This window comes from Xyrauchen texanus, chromosome 42 (genome assembly GCF_025860055.1).
Source record: "Xyrauchen texanus isolate HMW12.3.18 chromosome 42, RBS_HiC_50CHRs, whole genome shotgun sequence".
NCBI classification, from domain to species: Eukaryota; Metazoa; Chordata; class Actinopteri; order Cypriniformes; family Catostomidae; genus Xyrauchen; species Xyrauchen texanus.
The window spans coordinates 12,420,162-12,444,046 of NC_068317.1; the positions used below are offsets into that span (position 1 = coordinate 12,420,162).

The 23,885-nt window shown below is 43.7% G+C and overlaps 1 protein-coding gene across 1 annotated transcript in view; it reads right to left on the minus strand.

Annotated features, from left to right (window-relative positions):
* The window catches only part of LOC127635277 (lanC-like protein 2), a 72,889-nt gene extending 57,802 nt beyond the window's left edge, over positions 1-15,087 (minus strand). Inside the window, exons 1-2 of the mRNA XM_052115185.1 lie at positions 14,658-15,087; positions 13,155-13,465 (exon numbers count right to left, since the gene is read on the minus strand). Coding sequence (XP_051971145.1) covers positions 13,155-13,319 — 165 coding nt within the window. The 5' untranslated portion in view covers positions 13,320-13,465; positions 14,658-15,087. The remainder of the gene's footprint in view (positions 1-13,154; positions 13,466-14,657) is intronic.
* Between the last annotated feature and the right edge of the window lie 8,798 nt (positions 15,088-23,885).

A 23,885-nucleotide genomic window follows, 5' to 3' on the forward strand; every position in this document is an offset into this window, starting at 1 on the left:
ATTCTATCTCCATTACAAAACTTGGCACCTAACTCGTCCCGCTACCGTTTGGCGTAGACCCACGAATGAGGTGTCAAATCGAACGGCCTATTGAGGACACGTGTGCTATGACTTTTATAAGCGATCGGAGTACGGTAATTGCCCCAGGGGCAAAAAGCGGCCGAAAAATCCCATAGACTTAACATTGCGACAAACTTTGACGCGTCACAGCTCCGAGCGAGGATTTCGCAGAAACGTGTGATTTGCCACATTTGAAGAGGCTGGCAGGCTCTGTAAGAGCATACCTCAAAATGGGGTAAAAGTTGCACCCCTGGGGGCAGGAGCTGCCCAAAAATGCCCCAATTGACTTACAATGGTGTAGGACGGCCCATGAAATGAAATGGCATTGGGATTTGTATTCAACATAGCTCTGGATCACAGTGTCATAGAGACAATGGGGCGGGCTCATTTTACTCAGACGACCAATCAGTATCTCAGGATCATTTTGAATCTATCAAGCCACGCCCTAGCAACAATTTAGAGCACCTTAGCAACAAGTCCCATACACTTCTAATGAAAGACATCAAAGGGATATCTCCGGATAGAAGTTTCATAGAAAAACAAGGGTGGTCTCGTTTCACTCGGGGCAGCAAACAGCCAATCATGAATCACCTCAACACTTCCTAGCCCCTCCCTAGCAACCATTGTCGAGCACCTTAGCAACCAAAATCCATAGAGGATATCTTCCATTCTGAATGTCACAGAGGCATGGGAGTTGGTTTATATCAATCATACTGACAAGCAGCCGTTGGAGATTAATGATTGGCAGCTGCCAAGCCACTCCCTAGCAACTAAACACAGTACCCTAGCAACCCTTTAGCAGTAACTATATCTCTGCACCAGAAAATCAGAGAAACTTCTGGGTTGATTTATTTCAATCAGGATGGCAAGGACACTTCATTAGTATCACTAAGGTAACTGCCTAGCAACCAGATGGGGTTACCCTAGCAACCGAGTAACAAATCACATATCTCTGCATCAGAAAAACGTAGAGACTTCCGGGTTGACTTATTTCAATCAGGATGGCAAGGACACTTCATTACTATCACTATGATTACTGCCTAGCAACCAGATGGGGTTACCCTAGCAACCGAGTAACAAATCACATATCTCTGCACCAGAAAATAGTACTGACTTCCGGGTTGATTTATTTCACTCAGGATGGCAAGGACACTTCATTACTATCACTATGGTAACTGCCTAGCAACCAGATGGGGTTACCCTAGCAACCGAGTAACAAATCACATATCTCTGCATCAGAAAAACGTAGAGACTTCCGGGTTGACTTATTTCAATCAGGATGGCAAGGACACTTGATTACTATCACTATGATTACTGCCTAGCAACCACATGGGGTTACCCTAGCAACCGAGTAACAAATCACATATCTCTGCACCAGAAAATAGTACTGACTTCCGGGTTGATTTATTTCACTCAGGATGGCAAGGACACTTGATTACTATCACTATGGTAACTGCCTAGCAACCAGATGGGGTTACCCTAGCAACCGAGAAACACATCACATATCTCGGCACCAGAAAAGAGTACAGACTTCCAGGTTGATTTATTTCAACCAGGATGGCAAGGACACTTCATTAGTATCAATATGGTAACTGCCTAGCAACCACATGGGGTTACCCTAGCAACCGAGTAACAAATCACATATCTCTGCATCAGAAAAACGTAGATACTTCTGGGTTGACTTATTTCAATCAGGATGGCAAGGACACTTGATTACTATCACTATGGTAACTGCCTAGCAACCAGATGGGGTTACCCTAGCAACCAAATAACAAATCACATATCTCTGCATCAGAAAAACGTAGAGACTTCCGGGTTGACTTATTTCAATCAGGATGGCAAGGACACTTGATTACTATCACTATGATTACTGCCTAGCAACCAGATGGGGTTACCCTAGCAACCGAGTAACAAATCACATATCTCTGCACCACAAAATAGTACTGACTTCCGGGTTGATTTATTTCACTCAGGATGGCAAGGACACTTGATTACTATCACTATGGTAACTGCCTAGCAACCAGATGGGGTTACCCTAGCAACCGAGAAACACATCACATATCTCGGCACCAGAAAAGAGTACAGACTTCCAGGTTGATTTATTTCAACCAGGATGGCAAGGACACTTCATTAGTATCAATATGGTAACTGCCTAGCAACCACATGGGGTTACCCTAGCAACCGAGTAACAAATCACATATCTCTGCATCAGAAAACGTACATACTTCTGGGTTGACTTATTTCAATCAGGATGGCAAGGACACTTGATTACTATCACTATGGTAACTGCCTAGCAACCAGATGGGGTTACCCTAGCAACCGAGTAACAAATCACATATCTCTGCACCAGAAAATAGTACTGACTTCCGGGTTGATTTATTTCACTCAGGATCGCAAGGACACTTGATTACTATCACTATGGTAACTGCCTAGCAACCAGATGGGGTTACCCTAGCAACCGAGAAACAAATCACAGATCTCGGCACCAGAAAAGAGTACAGACTTCCGGGTTGATTTATTTCAACCAGGATGGCAAGGACACTTCATTACTATCAATATGGTAACTGCCTAGCAACCAGATGGGGTTACCCTAGCAACCAATTAACAAATCACATATCTCTGCATCAGAAAAACGTAGAGACTTCTGGGTTGGTTTATTTCACTCAGGATGGCAAGGACACTTCATAAGTATCACTATGGTAACTTCCTAGCAACAAGGAGGGGTTACCCTAGCAACCAAATAACAAATCACATATCTCTGGATCAGAACATCGTAGAGACTTCCTGGTTGACTGATTTTACTCTGGATAGCAAGGAGACTTGATAAGTATCACTATGGTAACTGCCTAGCAACCACATGGGGTTACCCTAGCAACCGAGTAACAAATCACATATCTCTGCACCAGAAAATAGTACAGACTTCCGGGTTGACTTATTTCAATAAGGATGGCAAGGAGACTTCATTACTATCACTATGGTAACTGCCTAGCAACCAGATGGGTTTACCCTAGCAACCGAGTAACAAATCACATATCTCTGCATCAGAAAAACGTAGAGACTTCTGGGTTGATTTATTTATGACCATAATTTTTGTTCTTTTCAAGCATGCTATTTCACGAGTTTTGCCACGGCAAGCACCACTCACATTTTCTTCAGGAAATGTACCTATCTAGTTATTATTATTATTCTTGCTGGTAGTCAATGGCAAATTAAATTTGGCACACTAATAGGGGTGGGCATGAATAGCCTCCATAGCAAATTTGGGGTCTCTAGGACAAGCTCGACAGTGCCACCACCATGTCAAAAATTAACTTTTTTTTTTGTGCATATCTTTTGAACTGTATGTCCTAGAAACTTTTTTTTTTGCATCTGATTACACTTCAAATGGATCACCTAATATTAAAACTCTGCCCATTACAGTGGCAGCAAACTTGGATTGTGTAATTTTTTTAAAAACATTTCATACCCTGTAACCTTTGCCCAGTTGTGCCAAACAAGGTCTCAAAATATGACACGCTCCCGTATTATATTAACTTTAATTAAGGATGAAATAACGATATATCGGCAAGCTGTGATCTGTGTTATTTTTTCTGGCCACCAGTTCAGTGTCGGTCTGCTTGGCGTCCATTTTCTCCTGATTTCCATGCTGCACACCGGAAACTCACACGTCATCACCACACGTGCCACTTCCTAAACGGAGACTGACTGGTCATCTTTATTAGCGGTGTAGAATGGGCAAACAGCTCTCAGAGAGAATGGGCTATCACGTCCACACATGCATTTATTTATTTTATATAATCGCAGCATTTTGCCGTCATATAATCGCACAGGCTGACATCGCGACTGCGATATGATTTGTCGTGCAGCACTAGTCTTGCTCTTTTTTTAAGCGTTTCTCAGATTAAGCAATGCGTTTTTTAAACGCTTTGTGAGGAAAGATGCACAACTTGGAAATGTGTGTCTCAAGATCTTCGCATTCCGTTTCAGTCTGTTGTGTTCCATCTGTTTGAACAGCCCCTGGCCTGTGCTCATAGTCTGAGCCGCTTCACCACCGAGTTCAGCCTAATACCACTGCTATCTGTGAATATTGCTACTCTACATACAACTTTACTGAATAATAAACAATGTGGCATTTCACTGTTATTATGAAGCTTGAGTCTGGAATAGTATACTGCGGCATCAGTTCAATGTAACACCATGTGTACTGTCTATTGAAGTGTCTACCCCCCTCATTTTACTTTTGACTTAACATTTGAGAATATGGACCGACTAAACTTTTAATTAATTTTATGCACATTAGTTGAAAATGTAATGCCTTTTTTTAATAGCCAGGAAAGTTCTTTGCAATCATATAATGGTGCTGTATGGTTTATGTATTTAATGCACCCTCTTGTAGACTAAGGAAACAACGTCAATTTAAAAATCAGCTAACTTTAAAATTCTAATATTATCTGAATTTATTTAATATTTAAGGTAAAAATTTGAATTTAGTTTCTCTGTCCAACTGACAGCCCTAACACACACACACGCGTACAGTATTTTCACTCATTCTGTCTTACACCATCAATCAGTGATTTGTTTTACATTTCATTTGGAATGGGTATAGAGTTTTGTTTGATGTTCAGTTGTCAGAGTTGCGACAAGACTTTCTCATGTCAAATACACTAAAGAGGACATTGTGGTTAAAGTTAAGTAAAAAAAAGAAGCATTCTTAAAATCGGTCTTATTAAAATGAAGATTTTTAATACACTAAGTATTATTTACAAACTGTACATTTGGGTGTCCAGTTATACGCCCACGATGCACAAATGCCTGTTTTCCCCATTCTATATGTATCACTTGATTTAAAAACTAAAACAAAAACGTATCGGTTACCTAACGTAACCTCGGTTCTCTCTAGATGAGGGAACGAGTATTGCGTAAGCTAGCTTACGCTACGGGAAAGATTCATCTTTTCTGAGATATTGAAGCCAAAAAATTATCCTTAATTTTTGTATCCATTGTCAACGCAGTGCGGCAGCTGCAGACCTTGAGCGGGCTAGCTAGCGAGCTCATAGGTTGCTCTGCGGCAACTGCTGCAGCCTATAGACGAGCTTGGGCGAACTCGCATCCAATGAGAGGCGTCCGCGCGCTCACTGCATCAAAGCCCGCCAAAAAGGGCGTGACTAGAGTGCATATAAGCGTAGTTCGTAGGCTGGAACCCTGGTTTTCATTGACTGAAGCGAAAAGTCGCTCGTGGCGCGAGCACGGCCGGCTACGCAATACTCGTTCCCTCATCTAGAGAGAACCGAGGTTACGTTAGGTAACCGATACGTTCTCTTACGAGAGGTTCTCTCGTATTGCGTAAGCTAGCTTACGCTACGGGAACCCATTGTCAACGCCGTGCGCGCCAAGCATCCACTGTATAAGCCCCAGGGAATTAAGGGGGACCCGGGGGAGCCCTTATGAGTGGGGAAATAATATTTGGCCGGCAAGAATGCGGGTCATTGATTGTGTAATACATAAGCACATAGTAGGACGGGAACGACAGAGCGGCGGTGCCGGTCTGTGTGGAATGTGTCCCATCAGTGCAGCTCACCAGGGGAGCTGTAGCGTATTAAACCGCTAGTAGTTTTGCCTGCAGAGCGGGCACTTCCATATTGTAAAATCTGACAAAGGTGGAGGGGAAGTCCATCCCGCTGCCACACATATGTCGTGAATGGAAATTCCGCTGGACCATGCCCACGAGGATGCCATGCCTCTAGTGGAGTGAGCCCTAATGCCCAACGGGCATGGCAGGTCTTTTGACGCGTATGCAGCAGCAATAGCGTCCACTATCCATCTAGATAGTGTCTGTTTCGAGGCGGCGAGACCTTTGGTGCGCCCTCCGAACGAAACGAAAAGCTGCTCGGAGCGTCTGAAAGCAGCGGAGCGTGCAGTATACAATCTCAGTGCTCTGACCGGGCAAAGGAGATTGGCGTCGCGTTCGCTATCCGGTGCTGGCAGCGCCGATAGGGAAATGACCTGTGCTCTGAAAGGAGTACCGATCACCTTGGGAACATAGCCGTGTCTAGGCTTTAAAATGACCTTGGAGTCACTTGGTCCAAACTCAAGACACGCAGCGCTGACAGACAGCGCGTGAAGGTCTCCCACACGTTTGACTGATGACAGGGCAGTCAGAAAAACGGTTTTGAGTGAAAGGTATTTCAAATCCACGGATTGAAGTGGTTCGAAAGGGGGGCTTTCATAGTTTCGAGAACTATAGAAAGATCCCAGATAGGAACCGATGGGGGCGCGGGGGGTTCATCCTTCTAGCTCCCCTGAGGAAGCGGATGACCAGCTCGTTTTTACCCCATGACTGGCCGTGCAGGGGTTCAGCGAACGCCGCAACGGCCGCCACATACACTTTGAGCGTGGATGGGGATCTGCCCTCATCCAGCAGCTCTTGTAGAAATACGAGCAGCGACGACACCCCACATGTCCGTGGGTCCAGGTCTCTGTCGGTGCACCATTTTGAGAACACAGACCATTTTGACGCATAGAGTCTTCTCGTGGAAGGGGCTCTAGCGTGTATGATGGTGTTTATTACTCCTTCTGGCAGAGCGACGGGTAGTCGTTGATCACCCACGCATGCAGCGCCCAGCGCTCTGGGTGGGGATGCCAGATTGTGCCGCGAGCTTGAGAGAGGAGATCTGCTCTCACTGGGATGGGCCACGGCGCTGTCAGTGACAGCTGCGTAAGCTCCGGGAACCATGTCTGATTCTCCCAACGCGGGGCTATGAGGAGCACCGAGTGACGCGTTTCCCTGATCCTCTGCATTACCTGTGGCAATAGCGAGACGGGAGGGAAGGCGTAAAGCGGGCGTCTGGGCCAGTCCTGGGCCAGCGCGTCCTCGCTTTTCGAGAAAAATACTGGGCAGTGAGAGTTCTCTTTGGACGCAAAGAGGTCTATCTCTGCTCTGCCGAATAGGTGCCATAACGTCTGGACTGTTTGAGCGTGCAGGGACCATTCCCCTGGGGGAATATTGTCTCTGGACAGTCTGTCCGGGCCGTCGTTCAGGTGGCCTGGCACGTGCGTCGCCCTCAGCGAGCGCAGGTGGCACTGGGACCAACTCAGTATGCGTTTTGTCAGATGGAAGAGGTTCCTGGATCTGACACCGCCCTGACGGTTTAGGTAGGATACCACAGATCTGTTGTCCGAACGGACCAGGACGTGGTGACCCTGAATGACCGGGAGAAAGCGCACGAGCGCGTACTCGACCGCTATCATTTCCAGACAATTTATGTGAAGGAGCTTTTCCTGAACTGACCATAGGCCGAAAACCGGAGAGCCCTCGCAGACCGCGCCCCAACCCGTGTTGGACGCGTCTGTCGAGATGACTTTTCGGCGAGATACAGCTCCCATTGTCACTCCCCGCTGATACCATTCGGCCACTGTCCAGGGCTGCAGAGCTGATATGCAGGTCTGAGTCACCTTGATGGGCTGGCGGCCTGTGGCCCAAGCCCGGCGAGACGCGCGGGTGTTTAGCCAATGCTGAAGCGGGCGCATGTGCAGTAAACCCAGCTGAAGTACTGCTGCGGCTGAGGCCATGTAACCTAGCACTCTCTGGAATTTCTTCAGAGGCGTGAGGCTGTTCATCTGAAAAGATGCGGCTAGTCGCTGAACACGGCGTGCGCGCTGTGTAGATAAGCGAGCCGTCATTGCCACGGAGTCTAGTTCTATTCCCAGGAAGGAAATGGTCTGACTGGGCTGTAGTGAGCTCTTGGTCCAATTGACTGCAAGACCCAAACTGTTCAGATGGCTGAGGAGAACTGCTCTGTGAGACAGAAGCTCCATATGTGACTGAGCCATAATCAGCCAGTCGTCCAAATAGTTCAGAATTCGCAAACCCTGACTCCGCAGGGGTGCGAGCGCCGCATCCATGCACTTCGTGAAAGTACGGGGTGCTAAGGACAGGCCGAACGGAAGGACGGTGTATTGATAAACCTGGCCGTCGAAGGCGAATCTCAAGAATGGCCTGTGACGGGGATTTATCTGAATCTGAAAGTATGCATCTTTCAGATCGAGAGAAATAAACCAGTCCCCCTGGCGCACATGCGCGAGGAGTTTCCTGATTGTAAGCATTTTGAACGGTCTTTTTGCAAGCACCTTGTTCAAAACCCTGAGATCTAATATGGGTCTGAGGCCGCCGTCTTTCTTGGGAACAAGAAAATAACGGCTGTAAAGCCCCGACTCGCTCAGAGAGGGTGGCACTTTTTCTATGGCCCTTTTGCACAGAAGGCTTGCTATTTCTGAACGAAGCATGCACGCTGCTTCCGTGTTCACAGTGGTTTCGAGCCGCGCTCTGAAGCGAGGGGGCGGCGATCGAACTGTAGCAAATAGCCCTGTTGTATTGTGCTTAACACCCACTTGGATATCCCTGGAATAGCTTCCCACGCTTTGAAGCGTAACGCTAGAGGGTGAATGGCCAATTCGCTCTGATTGCCGCACACAGAGCGCTGAACAAAATGTGTGAGCGCGTTTAGTGTGTTCATGCATGATTGCTCGCAGACAGCATGAACAGGCTGTTTTGTGAGTGACTTCCCGATTGGAATGAATGGGGAAAGAGTCACATCTGTTACGTGATGCGCAAGCATAGTCATGGGCACGGGACTTACACACAGAGGAATGGTTGCTGGCCGTGTAACAGAGCGGGCAGAGAATGGGCGCGCGCACGCATTTGCGGGCGCATTTATTGACTCTAGCGCTCGAGCGGTTCGTAACCGCTTTATGTGAGCGTGCTCTGGTGGGGACACGAGACATGCAGTGCTTGTGTGCAGAAGTGAACACTGGATTGTGGGCACATTTTCTACACATAGGGCTGGTCGTGTGACAGAGCGGGCAGAGAATGGGCGCGCGCACGCATTTGTGGGCGCCTTCATTGACTCTGACGCTCGAGCGGTTCGTAACCGCTTTATGAGAGCGTGCTCTGATAGGGGCACGGGATGTGTTATGCTTGTGTGTAGGGGCGAACACTGGGTTGTGGGCACTTTTTCTACACATAAGACATGTTTGCTCTTTACAAGATTTATTTGGGTCGCCGTGAAAACGGCGTTTGAGTGCAGGCAAGCGGGCAGTGTCACCGGCTTGTTGGCTGCTAAATTCACCACTGTAGTAGCCTGAGAGAAGGGGACTGACAGGGGGTAAAGCTTTGACAGTGGTCCGGCCGCGGCGGGACTGAGCCGTCGTTTGTTCAACACAGTTAGGAAGACTTCGGCTGCTCGGGTTTCAGCGTTACCTTAGATCGAGGCCCGCGGGGGCGGCGGTCTGCGGCGGCTGTCTGAGCGCGATCGAGGGCGGCCGCCCTGTCGACGCTGAGAAGTCTGAGATTGTTGAACTGGGCGCTGTGAAGAGGCTCGTGCAGGAGGCTGATCACGTGAGCGGCCTGCAGAGGAGCTAGCGCGACGCGGCAGGAAGAGGTTCATGGCTTGGGTGGCTTTCTGGACTTCTGAGAAGCGGTCAACAATGCCACTCACCGCGGAGCCGAAGAGACCGGTTGGAGAGAGCGGTGCGTTGAGGAACGTGGAGCGCTCTGCTTCTCCCATGTCGGCTAGTGTTAGCCATAAGTGTCTCTCGGTCACAGTCAGCGAGGCCATGCACTTCCCTAGAGCTTGGGCTGCAGCTTTGGTAGCGCGAAGGGCGAGGTCTGTCGCGCTTCGTAGATCAGTAACAGCCTCTGGGTGCCTGCCTTTCTCATCCCACTCCCGAAGAAGGTCTGCTTGTAGGATCTGTAAAACGGCCATTGAGTGCAGAGCAGATGCGGCTTGGCCGGCGGCGGAATAGGCGCGGCCAACATAGGCGGAAGTCGCTCTGCAGGCCTTAGACGGGAGCACAGGCTTGGAACGCCATCTCGCGGAGGGCGGACAAAGGTGTGCTGCTACCGAGTCCTCGACCGGGGGATGGAGGAGTAGCCTCTCTCAGTGGCGCCGTCCACCGACGCGAGAGAGGTGGAGACGTGTGAACGGGTCCTGGCTGAAAACGGAGCGTTCCACGACTTTGCAAGCTCCGTATGTAATTCCGGCAGGAAGGGAGCGGCCCGGGCCGCGGGTGTAGAGCGGCGATGGCTTTGAAGAAAGCAGCCGTCGAGTCTGTTGGGTGCCTGCTCAGGGGGCGGTGACCACTCGAGCCCGAGGCGGTCGACGGCCTGTGTGAGGAGGCGTGTTAACTCCCCTTCGACTCCGGCGCGGGTCCTGCTGGATTCCTGGGCTGAGGAGGAGGCTTGGGAGCCTGTCCACTCCTCGCTGTCCGAAGCCATGATGGAACAGCAGCCCTTATCCTCCGCTTCGTCATCCGAGATGGCAGCAGTGCGGCCGCTCGGCGGCAACTGCGCGTCCCGGGGGGCGGGGAGGGTGAAAGCGATGCTCGAGGGAGAGGCTCCGGCGAGGCAGTCGCTTCAACCACAGTTTCCGGCAGCCTTTGTGAGCGGCGCTTCTTCCTGCGCGGCTGAGGGTAAGGCGGCGCGGCGGTTTCTGCTTTGACCGCTTCGAGTCGAGCCCGCAGGGTCGACATCGGTAGCTCCTCGCAGAAATCGCATCCGCCCTCAGTGAGGGCGAGCTCTGCGTGCCCCAGTCCCAGGCAGAGAGCGCAGATGATGTGGCGGTCTCCTGTGCTGAGAAGGGCGCGACATGAGGCGCAAGTGGAGCGAGGCATCTTGAAAAAGACGCTCGTACTCTTTTGTGAATAGTTCTTGAGAACTAGCTTGCTTAATAAAAGGATACGTCGTCGGATGGCGTAGCTCGCAGGATGGCTGAAGGTGGCTGAGACGGCCGGCTTCTTCTAGCGCTGTCCACGCTTGCTAGATGCCCCTCAAACGGCGACGCGGCTTCCAGGTCAGCGATGCGGAGAGCTTCGCTGAAGAGATGAAAATCAGGGTTCCAGCCTACGAACTACGCTTATATGCACTCTAGTCACGCCCTTTTTGGCGGGCTTTGATGCAGTGAGCGCGCGGACGCCTCTCATTGGATGCGAGTTCGCCCAAGCTCGTCTATAGGCTGCAGCAGTTGCCGCAGAGCAACCTATGAGCTCGCTAGCTAGCCCGCTCAAGGTCTGCAGCTGCCGCACTGCGTTGACAATGGATACAAAAATTAAGGATAATTTTTTGGCTTCAATATCTCAGAAAAGATGAATCTTTCCCGTAGCGTAAGCTAGCTTACGCAATACGAGAGAACCTCTCGTAAGAGAACTAAATGTAATGAAAAGCTCAAATTAAACTATAAAATATTTAAAAACTGAAAATAAAACTAACAAACAAAATGAAAACTAAATTAAAATGAGCGAAAAATGTAAAACAAAATAGAAATAAAAAGCCATTTCAGCTCTCTGCCATTTTGAATTATATAATAAAATGTATCTTTTTGCTTTGTCGGATTTGAATGAAAATTGAAATGCATCACCAACATCATGTCCTGAGGATACCTGAGCAGTTTGGAGACAGCTTAGTCAATGTAAACATAACATCTGATCTATCATTGCTTCATTATTTTAAGGTTTTAGAAAATGCAGAGAGAACATTCTAAATTTATTTATACATTTTTTCAATTAGCCAGTAAAATTATCCAATCTTCCCATCACTAATGCCAAGTTTACTCTACACGATTTTAAGCCCGATTTTCGCTCGCCGACAGTTTTGTGGTGATCGCCGACAAAAGCCTGAAATCGTAGGCAAATCAGAGCTCGCTCCCCTGAGCCACGATCGCAATGTATGAATTATCAAAGACGCGATCTGAGAGAATCGCATACGCGTCGCCGATGTCAGCGAGATATTTAGAATGTTAAATATCTGTATATATACCAATAAAATATATGATACCTTTAGGCGATTAAAAACATACACATCATATTCTGAAACGCATAACATGTGATCATGTATCTCATTTCACTTCTCGCGTGTACTCTGTTGTGAAACATAATTTGGAGTCCAGGCAGTCAATAGTGAAATGTTTTGTAATGTGTTCACCCCTGTCGCCGATTCCTTGTGTAATTTGAACGCTATGACTTATATGACAAGACAGACAGTTGTGTAATAAGAATAGTACCACAATCCGAAGTCTTTGAGAGTCCTGTAGTGTGTAGGAGGCATAACTGATGGCAAGGGCAAGACAGACACCCGACTCGGCTGATCCACCAATCAGAGCGTTCATTTCAGACACGATTGGATATTGCTAACAAATCCTATTTTCCATTTCAATAAGGGGCGGGTCCTTCATATATTCACTGGATGTGTCTGGTTTGGAAGGATGCCTCCGGAGGTCGCATACGTCATCGAGGCTGTATCGTTTCAGAAAAGCGAGCAGGACACTTCGAATGCAGCCTTCGAATGCGACGTTCTTTCACGGGAATTCGGTGGATGCATGAGGTATATCTTTCGTGGGAGAATGTATGAGGTGTATCCTTCGTGGGCACTCATAACCAACAATACTTTGCTTCAACGGAAATGTCTAAAAGGAAATGACGCCAATTTGCCCGTAAATATGATGTGCAAACGCAAGGAATGTTAATTCCCAATTTGAAGTACCTCAGTAGATTGGTGCAGAGTATATCATATGTATAATCATATTAATATATAATTAAAATGAAGTATTAGACTATTTCATTTCTCTTTACATCATTATGTCTCTCCTAAAATGTACCTCATACATACCCTTCTAAAGAGACTTTGCTCCCTTCTCACTCGAAACTCTTGCGCTTGTTAAAGAGTGGCGTGCTGTCATAGCAACCATGTAATGTTCCGTTTCTACCTAGCATGCAGCCTTCCAAACGAGACACAGCCACAGTATGCCCACCTCTTCAGACGCTACTACAGTCGCGCCAATGCGTACACATAGAGCACCCCGCAAACTCAATTTAAAGGAAAATCTCAGCTTTAGTGTGCAAATTGGGTCAGGCTGACTTAGCCTACTATATTTTGACTTAATATAAACTTCAGAATAACACATTGTTTTTAAACATGTAAACAAACATCATAAATTATAACTTTTTGCTCCTCTATTTGTGACAAATGCTGTGTGTCAAAACCTACAGCATGTAAACACAGACCACTTCTGCAGCAAACATGCAAATAAATCGATCACAGTCACCTTTCCATTCGCGTCAAAGGGGTCGTTGCTGTTACTGTCAGCTCCTGAATTTGACACAAGCACTCCCTGGTCCCAGTCCGGAAATGGGTTTATGAAACTGCGCTCCTCCATCTCTGACTCTCCGCCTGTGGCCAACTTCAGTCTCTTCGACACGTTTTCTCCCATCTCAACGGCGGCCCGCCAGGGACCAACTTTAAACGTCTGGCGTGCGCCGAAAAAGCGTTTTCGTTTGTTTTTCTCGTGTCTGGTCCTGATGCTGATCCCACTGTTAAAGTTTAGAAATCTCTCCCAGAGTATTCAGGGCTATGTCCCTTTTGAAAAAAATAAAAATATATAATTACTATTACATGGGTCGATCACATGACGCCCATTTTTTGTCTGGATCTAAGTTATCCAAAAATGCATAAACAAATGCAATTCACACAAAACAGTTCTTTATATAAATCTTTACAATTATGAAAATGTTTAATTTTCGTAGTTCAGTATAATCTTGAATTTTAAATTTTTTATTTTCATTTTTTGCTGGGGCTTAAAGTAAAAAAAAGAAATTGTCTAAGTGGTGTACCTAAGTGGTGTACTGTCTTATTAAAAGCTGAAAGTCTTGAATTATTATTATTATAATTATTATCATTATTATTATTATTATTATAATTATTATTATTATTATTATTATTATTTTAAATAAACAGTGAAACGATTTGTAAAAAATAAAATCAAAGTCAGATTGTTTAAACTACATTACCTGACTATTGGTTACACAAATGCCATTCAGTTGTCACGTGACAAAAAATATAAAAAAATAAAATCGTAAGAATCTTTGCACCCAAATGTTTTTTTTTTTTTTTTCTGATATTTTGACGTTTTTATAAATGCACGATCAAATGGAGTAACCCTAAGAAAACTTGATATTTGTGACTCAAACTTCATGAAAATTATTGTTTAGCTAATCTCATGTGTATTGAAGGTAAGGGGAGCTTAGGCTTACATTTTTAATAATATAGAGGTATTTTAATACCTTTTACGTATTTTTTAATTCTATAAATATTTGATTATGAATATAAAAATGTAAATTATATATATATATATATATATATATATATATATATATATATATATATATATATATATATATATATATATATATATATATATATATAAATACATATTTACTTAAAAATATTTGACTAACATGGACACGAAGGTTACATTTCTACGAATTAGACATGTGTGTTTAAAATTTGATTTTTAAAAGATACTTGTCAATGATCCATGAAAATAGAATTCAGTTAAATCAAGTCTGCTGTTCAATGAAATCACTCATTTAAAAAGTTACATTGACGTGCACGTCCAAAACAAGAGCACAATGCGTCGTCGTAAGACTATTTCACTAGCAAAGCAGTACATGTCCATGCAGATCACAGTTATGAATGCAATAGTTTATATTCGTTGTAAGGCATTCCATTCATAAGAAACGAACACGTTTAAAAGCAAACGAGCACTTACATTTTTAGGCTACATTTCTCGTTCAGTGCAGCATCATCGAGGGACGCAGAGCTTGAAGTGAAGCAGGATGATTTTAGTCCTGAAGAATACTGTCAGCCTGAACGCTCTTCATTCAGCATCCTCCAAAAGAAGCGATCAATGCGATCTGATCAATTAAAGCCGGTCTGGATGCATTGTCTTCTATTGCAATTCCCATATGCCATTTACCAGTCCTTTCCTTTCTCATTTCCGGGCTTTGACTTTCTCTTTATACATTCACGCACTGAGGGGATCTCGTTACCAGAGAAGGATAGATTATGATGCTGCTGCATATAGCCTATCTTGAGCACATTTAAAGCATAGGACAAAACAGACGGAGATTTCACTGTGTGATTTGCTCCACCATCCAGAATTATACAGCACACAGATCCATAAACCTCCCTCAGCCGCGTGTTTTCTCTCTCTCTCTCTCTCTCTCTCTCTCTCTCTCTCTCTCTCTCTCTCTCTCTCTCTCTCTCTCTCTCTCTCTCACTCACACACACACACGCTTGATTTCAACTGGACAACAATCCTTTCACACCACATCAACAGAATATGACATAATTAGATCTTGATTTAAGAAGGTGTGTGTGTGTGTGTGTGTGTGTGTGTGTGTGTGTGTGTGTGTGTGTGTGTGAGCGTGTATTTATCACTTTGTAGGGACCAAATGTCCCCATAAGGATAGTAAAACCCGAAATTTTTGACCTTGTGGGGACATTTTGTCAGTCCCCATGAGGAAAACAGCTTATAAATCATACTAAATTAAAAATGCAGAAAGTTTTCTGTGAGGGTTAGGTTTAGGGGTAGGGTTAGGGTTAGGGGATAGAGTATAAAGTTTGTACAGTATAAAAACCATTATGTCTATGGAAAGTCCCCATAAAACATGGAAACACAACATGTGTGTGTGAGTGTGTGTATACAGCTCTGGAAAAAATTAAGAGTCCACTGCAAAATAATCAGTTTCTCTGTATTTACTATTTATATGTGTTTGAGTAAAATTAAAATTTTTGTTTTATTCTTTAAACTACTGACAACATTTCTCCAAAATAACAAATATTGCCATGTAGAGCATTAATATGCAGAAAATGACAACCGGTCAAAATAACAAAACAGATGCAGTGTTTTCAGATCAAAAATAATGCAAAGAAAACAAAGAAAAAGTTAATTCCTTGTTGAAGCACCCCCAGATATTCACAAAGACGAATCTGTCCAATTCCAGCCTTGCTGATGCACCCCCAGATCATCACCGATCCTCCAACAAATTTCACAGAGGGTGAGAGACACTGTGGCTTGAAAGTCACTCCAGGTCTCCGTCTAACCATTAGACAATGATGATCTGGTGCTGCTTCAGCAAGGCTGGAATCGGGCAGATTCGTCTTTGTGAAGGACGCATTAATCAAGCCACATACAAGGTTATCCTCCTGGAAGAAAACTTGCTTCCTTCTGCTCTGACAATGTTGCCAAACTCTGAGGATTGTTTTTTTTAATAGGACAATGTTCCATGCCACACAGCCTAGTCAATCAAGGTGTGGATGGAAGACCACCAGATCAAGGCCCTGTCATGGTCAGCCCAATCTCCAGACCTGAACCCCATTGAAAACCTCTATAATGTGATCAAGAGGAAGATGGATGGACACAGCTGCTTGAATTTTTGCACCAGGAGAAGCATAAAGTCTGAAAACACTGCATCTTTTTTGTCATAGTGACCAGTTGTCATTTTCTGCAAACAAATACTTTAAATGACAATAATTTAAATTGGAATTTGTTATAAATAGTAAATCAAGAGAAACTGATAATTTTGCAGTGGTCGCTTAATTTTTTCTAGAGCTGTATATACACATACTGGTGGCCAAAAGTTTGGAATAATGTACAGATTATGGAAAGAAATTGGTACTTTCATTCACCCTGGAGTGGCATTCAACTGATCACAATATAGTCACAACATTCAACTGATCACAATATAGTCACAACATTAATAATGTGAAAAAAATTACTATTACAACTTGAAACAAATGTTCAGAACTTCTTAAACTACTTCAAAGAGTTCTCATAAAAAAATCCTCCACATTCAGCAATGACAGCTTTGCGGATTCTTGGTATTCTAGCTGTCAGTTTGTCCAGATACTCCAGTGACATTTCACCCCACACTTCCTGTAGCACTTGCCAAAGATGTTGTGCACTTTTCATGCACCTTAAAGTCTAGCTGACCCCACAAAATCTCAATGAGGTTAAGATCCAAAACACTCTTTTCCAATTATCTGTTGTCCAATGCTTGTGTATCTTTGCCCACTCTAACTTTTTGTTTTTGTTTTTCTGTTTCAAAATTGCATTTTTCTTTGCACTTTTCCCATAATGCCTGCATCCCTGAGTCTTCTCTTTACTGTTGTACATGAAACTGGTGTTGAGCAGGTAGAATTCAATGAAGCTGTCAGCTGAGGACATGTGAGGTGTCTATTTCTCAAACTAGACACTCTGATGTACTTATCTTCTTGTTTAGTTGTACATCTGGCCTTCCACATCTCTTTCTGTCCTTGTTAGAGCCAGTTGTCCTTTGTCTTTGAAGACTGCAGTGTACACATTTGGATGACATTGTATTGCCTTCATTCCTCAAAACAATGATTGACTGATGAGTTTCTAGAGAAAGCTGTTTCTTTTTTGTCATGTTTGTCCTAATATTGACCGTAAGACATGCCAGTCTATTGCATACTGAGGCAACTCAGAAACAAACACAGAAATACAAAAGGAAATGTTAAACTTCATTTAATGAACCAAATAGCTTTCAATTGTGTTTGATATAATGGCAAGTGATTTTCTAGTGCCAAATTAGCAATTTAGCATGATTATTCAAGGATAAGGTTTTGGAGTGATGGCTGCCTGAAATGGGGCCTGTCTAGATTTGATCAAACATTACTTCTTCTCAAATAGTGATGGAGATGTTTTTTTACATAAGTAATGTCCTGACTTTACTTTGTGATCAGTTGAATGCCACTTTGGTGAATTCAAGTTCCAATTTCCTTCCAAAACAGCAAAAGCTGAACATTATTCCAAAGTTTTGGCGGCCAGGGTATATATTAAGCCCCATAAAATTGGAGGGACCCCCCATAAGGCCAAATAATGTGACATCAAAACTAGAATAGGCCTGATAGAGGCAGATAGAACATTGTTTTGTTTTTTTGGTGAAATGTTTGCAGTGACACAATGGGGCATTGTCCATTATCTGTCCCAGTTTTTAAAAATTATCTAAATTAGATTTGTTTACGTCTGGAAAATTCTAAACACGCTCGTGTGTGCAGCATGTGGTTTTCTAAAGAAATTTACAGACATTAACTGAGTGATACTGGCAGAGTGAGTCCTCATTTTCAACCCACAATAATGGTAAGACATACTTCTTTGACATACAGTATTATTGTTGGTACACCTAAATTACTAACATTAAATCATCTTTTCTCTTAAAACTAGAGGTTAATTCAAATGCATGCAGTTAATATGCAAGTAGTTCTGGTGGTATTTGTAACACAACATGTTAGCTCACAATCAAACTGTTGTAAAGTTATTACATGGATGCAAGAAATATAGTTATTTATGCTTTTGTAACCAGTCCTGCTCGACCTGCTCCGATCGAGATTGGAACCGGTGTCTCCGGCACGGGAGGTAGGCGCGCTTACAAGGAGGCTAAAGGCCACTGCCTGTAGCATCATTCGCTAGTGCGCTTCTTGAGGCCAGGTGAGTGAGGTTTACATACTGCACAGCTACCTACAAGCTGACTCCCATTACACTGTGCCTGTGATGAGAGACCCTCCTTTAAAATATTCTCAAATGCAAGCCATGCTGATAAACAATAATGACAACCGAGAAAACAATTAAGCAAGGCATTGAATAATATACTGATATGAACTACATCGTATTTATAGCTTTTCCTTATACCATGCAGCCACGGTGACACTAACAATCATCTATTATTGAACCTGACATCTTACTATTGTCTTACAACACATTAAGATATTAAAATGACTCATTTTAATCAATGTTTCAAATTATTCTTAGAATATTTGGTAGGAATTCCCATAGTGATACTTGTGGAGTCATGTGTGCATCTGACGAGATTATTCAGTTCAAACGGAGTAGACAGTCCTGTGCTTTCACAGCTACCAGCATTTTTCTGCCAGAAAAGATCGGTGTAAGGGGACCCCAAAGAGCTCGGATGCCGTTTGCAATTTTGAGAGATATTTTACTTAACTTAACCTTCCCCAGTTTTCAATATTCTAACTTTCATTTTGTGCTCCATCCTGAATACTTGTCTCTCTCATTTGAGACTGAAAGAAACTCATATACTGTAGAGGGTGGCATTGGTAAACCACATTACTCCTAGATGCCTTGGAGCTGAAACATTTAGTTATAACCAAAAAGAAGGTCATACAGGTTTTGATTGACATGATTTATTGACTAATAATTCATTAAATTTTTTGGGTGTACTATTCCTAAAAAATGTTAGAGAGAGACAGATTTGGAACAGCGTTCTTACTCATGTCATGTGCTCTGAATAATTCTATCTCTAATTTGAGACTGAAAGAAGTTCATATAGAGGGTGGCATTGGTAAATCACTTTGCTCCTAGATGCCTGAGGGCTGAATATTATTGTAATAATATTGTGATTTTTCTAGCTTTAAATTATGCTGTCAAATCCTAACCAAGAGAAGAAACTCATTAATTCTGTTCTCTAAGCTTGTCCATGTGATGAAAAAGATCAGTAGCCTATAAGCCATTATAAAGGCTGATCCTGTTTTGGTCAAAGTAACAGCGAATAGTTGGCCTCTAAATATAGACTCCATCTGTGCTTGGTAGCCAGATAGATCCTCAGTGGAGCTTCTGTTTTGCACCTCCCTATTCCTTGTACATGTTGCATTAATATTTGGCTGAATCAATGCATAGTGTGTTAATAATTCTTAAAGACCCTATGAAATCAAGATTAGTTTTGTAGTAATTAGTCCATGTCAACTGCTGTGCTCTCAAAATTAGTCTTTAGATATACAATTTTAATTTAAAAAGTACATTCTTTATCTTCTAGAAAAAAGGGCCAAAATATTGATGACATGCTGACCTAAACAGATTTTTCCAAACGCCCTCTACTAATGTCTATTGCAAATTTTAACAAAAAGGGATGAGCCGTTCAATATGTCTTCCCTCTTCCATTAAGCCTTTAAGTACAACTAAAACTGTACTAGAAGTTAGAAAATAAACTCCCATATCAGGGGTGGACTGGGACTAAAACTTGGCCCTGGACTTTCTGGAGCGGCCCATCAAACCTGGCATGCAACCAGTGTTGGGTGTAACCCAACTACAGTTAAGTATCTAATTACAGTTACAGACATGAATAAAATTACGTTACTTGGATTACACATTTATTTTTAAGACAATAATATTAATTTATTAGAATGCATTTTAAAATGTTGTAAAGGGATCAATGGAAATGAGGAGGCGAGAACCGGCTTGTCAATATAAATAATAGTTTTAATGACAAACTTAAAAGACAAACACACTTGACGGACATGTCCGTAAACTATCTCTCGCACGATCCTCTGCAGTCGACCTTTATCCCTCTCGGAGGCTTGATTAGCCTAATAAGGGACCGGGTGTGTAGGATCACGACCCGGCCCCGCCCTCTGCCCTGCCACATTCCTCCCTCATTCTCTCAGGATGGGGAGCCCCCAGCATGACATACACCCCCCTTCCCCTGGGGGAGGGCGTGCCCTAAGCCCCGTCTGCCGGCAGGTCATCCCCATCTACCTGGACGAGGGAGGGGACAAGGGGAGGGAAACAGAAATAATTAAACTGGGGGGGGTACTTCCTGTAACAGTGTAGTACCCCCCAAAAAAAAAACAGTGTAAAATTTAAAAGAGAGGGAAAAGGCCAATGCAGAGCGGCAGTGAGAGAGAGAGAGGAGAGAGAAAAAAAACTCACTCGCCAGTTCTCCGATACGCTGCAGCTTGTTCCTCGGCCACTCCTCCACCCTCTATTGGATGACAGCCGCACCTCTCCAGGCAGATCCGAGGCAGACCGCCAGCCCCTGGCAGACGGAACGCCCCACCGCGTTCTCGGGGAACAGAAGGGGTCTCCCCCGCCCCTGGCAGCAGTTCTCCCGCTCCAGGCGGTCGGCAGCGAGCCCCTCCCCGCTCGTGGTCGGCGGTCTCAAACCCCGCCGAGTTTCAGCGGCTGGTATGGGACTCCTCTGCCCCTGGCAGCGGTCCTGACCGCTCCAGGCGGTCGGTTAGGAGCCCCTTCTCCCCTCGCGGTCGGCCCGTTGGGGTGGACGTTAGTGGCGAGAACTCTACTACGGCGTATCCCTCCTCCTTCTCAGGTTTTCGGCACCAGTGTAAAGGGATAAATGGAAAGGAGGAGGCGTGAACCGGCTTGTCATTATAAATAATAGTTTTAATGACAAACTTAAAAGACAAACACACACATGACGGACATGTCCGTAAGCTCTCTCTCTCTCTCGCGCACGATCCTCTTGGAGGCTTGATTAGCCTAATACGGGACAGGGTGTGTAGGATCACGACCGCCCGGCCCCGCCCTCCACCCTGCTGGAGTGTTGCTGTGTCAGCTAATGAGCATGCGCTCTAACAAACCCCCATGTCATATAGAGGACACGTATGGAGGGTGACGGCAGATGAGTGAGCGCCGTTACTATGGACGCAGTGGAGTGTAGTTTTAATTTTAGTCAAGTTATAATGCGCTCACAAACAGTCTCAGCAAGCCCAAGGCTGGGCCACCGACAAATCCTCCTCAAATCTCAATGAGTATCATGGTTGTCCCTCTGCAGCTGCCAGGGGAGAGAGAGGATTGGTTGTGGGTGTATAAATAATGCTCATTCCTGTCTGACACAGGAATATATGGCTCACCAGGTGGGAACATTTGCAGAACGGCATCTTGAAAAAGACATCGTTAAGCCAACAGATTTTTAAATTCTTTATGTACAGTACACAATAAAACACAAACACAAATGCACACGTTACAGATGTGCAAGTGATAAAGGATACTCAATTTGTTCGAGCACAAGCAGGTAGGTAGAAATAATCCACTTGCTGTAAAGTCATGTAAACACACACATGCTGCACATGTATACAAACAAACAGACATACTCTACATGCATGAAGCAACACACAAGCAAACCTGTATATTCACACAGAAAAGAAACAACAAGCATTCAAATACACAATGTTTTTACTATCAAACTGTCTGCAACTGGGTATTCAGAAATGTTTTCAGTTCATTAGTATTCGTTTTCTGTCTTTCACAACAACACAAACACAGGTAAACATACATGCCACACACAGCTAAGAAAGTTGTAGATAGCGGTTACAAATACACTCACACACACATCTGAAGACACTTATCTCAAATATGCTGTAGTAGTAAGTTAAGTTGCATTTTTAGAAATGCTTTGGATCTCTTTAGCAAAGTTGCTCTCTTTGTAGTTTTCAGTCAATATTAAAGTACAAAAGCAGTTTTAGAAAGTAACTTCAAAGTAAAGTAATTAGTAATCAGATTACATTCCACATGAAGTGATTAGTAATCTAATTACAGTTTTAATGAAGTAATCAGTAGTGGATTAATTTTTTGAAGTAACTTACCCAACACTGGCCGCAACACTACACCTTAACATCACCTCATTGATTTAATTTTCCTGCTCAATTTCACATTTTTGGGCTGAGGAAAGACATTTCTATTTACTGCTGGTCATGACAATGGGACCCACCAGTGCAAAAATGTTCATAACTTTAAAACATCTATAGAACCACTGTAAATGTGATTTTTTTTTGTGAGAAAGCACTAATAATAAGCACTTTATAGCTCTTTATATATAATAACATGTCTGAGAACTTTTTCCCAACATGCAGATGTTAGTTTAAAATGTACACGAACAAGGGAAAGTGTGTATTTTAGGTGCTGTGTGACAAGTCAGCATTTCTTCAAGATTTTAAAAAGTGAATCACCTTACAACCTTTTTCTAGAAGTGCAAATAAACTATTGTCTTAGTTAATATGAGGTTGTGAAAACAAGTCTAACACTAATATATTATATATAGCTATACAAGATCAGAAAATGTTAGATAAAATAGTTAGATGAAGAAAGTGTCACACCACCGACTGATGACAATGCTTACAATTTCAAGTTAATTACACACAACTATGTGTAAATGTTTATTTAAATTAATAATCAACAAAAACAGAAAGTTGGCCAGAATATGTACAAATATAAACAAATCCAAATATATGCCAAATATAAACATACCTCTTAAAGTGTAGACCTTTGCAGATTAACTGTTCATATTTTCACTTTAAAATATGAAACAATTAATATCGCAGTGTTTTCATTTCTTTCCCAGATTATTCTTGAGAAAAAGTGAAAAGACCGATGCTTTTACAGACGCAGATTTTTCCATCCTTTAAACAAAGTAAGCCTCAAATAGTCACAAAGTAATATTTTTAATGACTTATTCTCTGCATTTCTGTCAGACGTGGGCAGTAGCAGATCCTGGCATAGGTGATATAGGCAGGTGCCTAGTGAGGCAACTCTCTCTGGGGTGGCACGACAGAGTACCTGCCTGGCGGCCGCCACACAAAGCTTGCACTGTTTACAAATAAGGAGGAACGCTTTACAGTAGCTTGGTTGGTTTTGGTTTAGATCTGTATTTACCAGTTTCTTTATTCACAATGGTGCATTTGTGTCCATACCCTGGATGTCTCAACCAAGTGCAGAATGTGAGATTACCTCGGTATCCATGGCAATGTGAATACGTCTCACGAGAGACCGCTTGGACTCCACCCTCTCATGAAGCGTTGGATTATAGTTAACATCCACAATTAAACTGGTGTGATCATTCCAGAGTGGTCCCTGGGGCGTACAATGACACCAATGAGATTAGAACATTTTTGTCTGACGTCATCGACTTCAACAACATTTAACAATTTACTATGTTTTTGTTTTTTTTAAGCAATTTGAATTATGGGGACACTAGAAATGTCCTCATAAACCACATTTATAGCATATTATCCTTGTAATTACCAGTTTGTAACCCCAATTTTTTTCTCGTAAACCACACACACACACACACACGCTCTACCTGCTGGAGGACCAGCAATTTTACCCCTCCTGGATTTTAAATTTGTTTTATCCTGCAAAGTCGGGAGTTCAGACCTATGGCGTTAT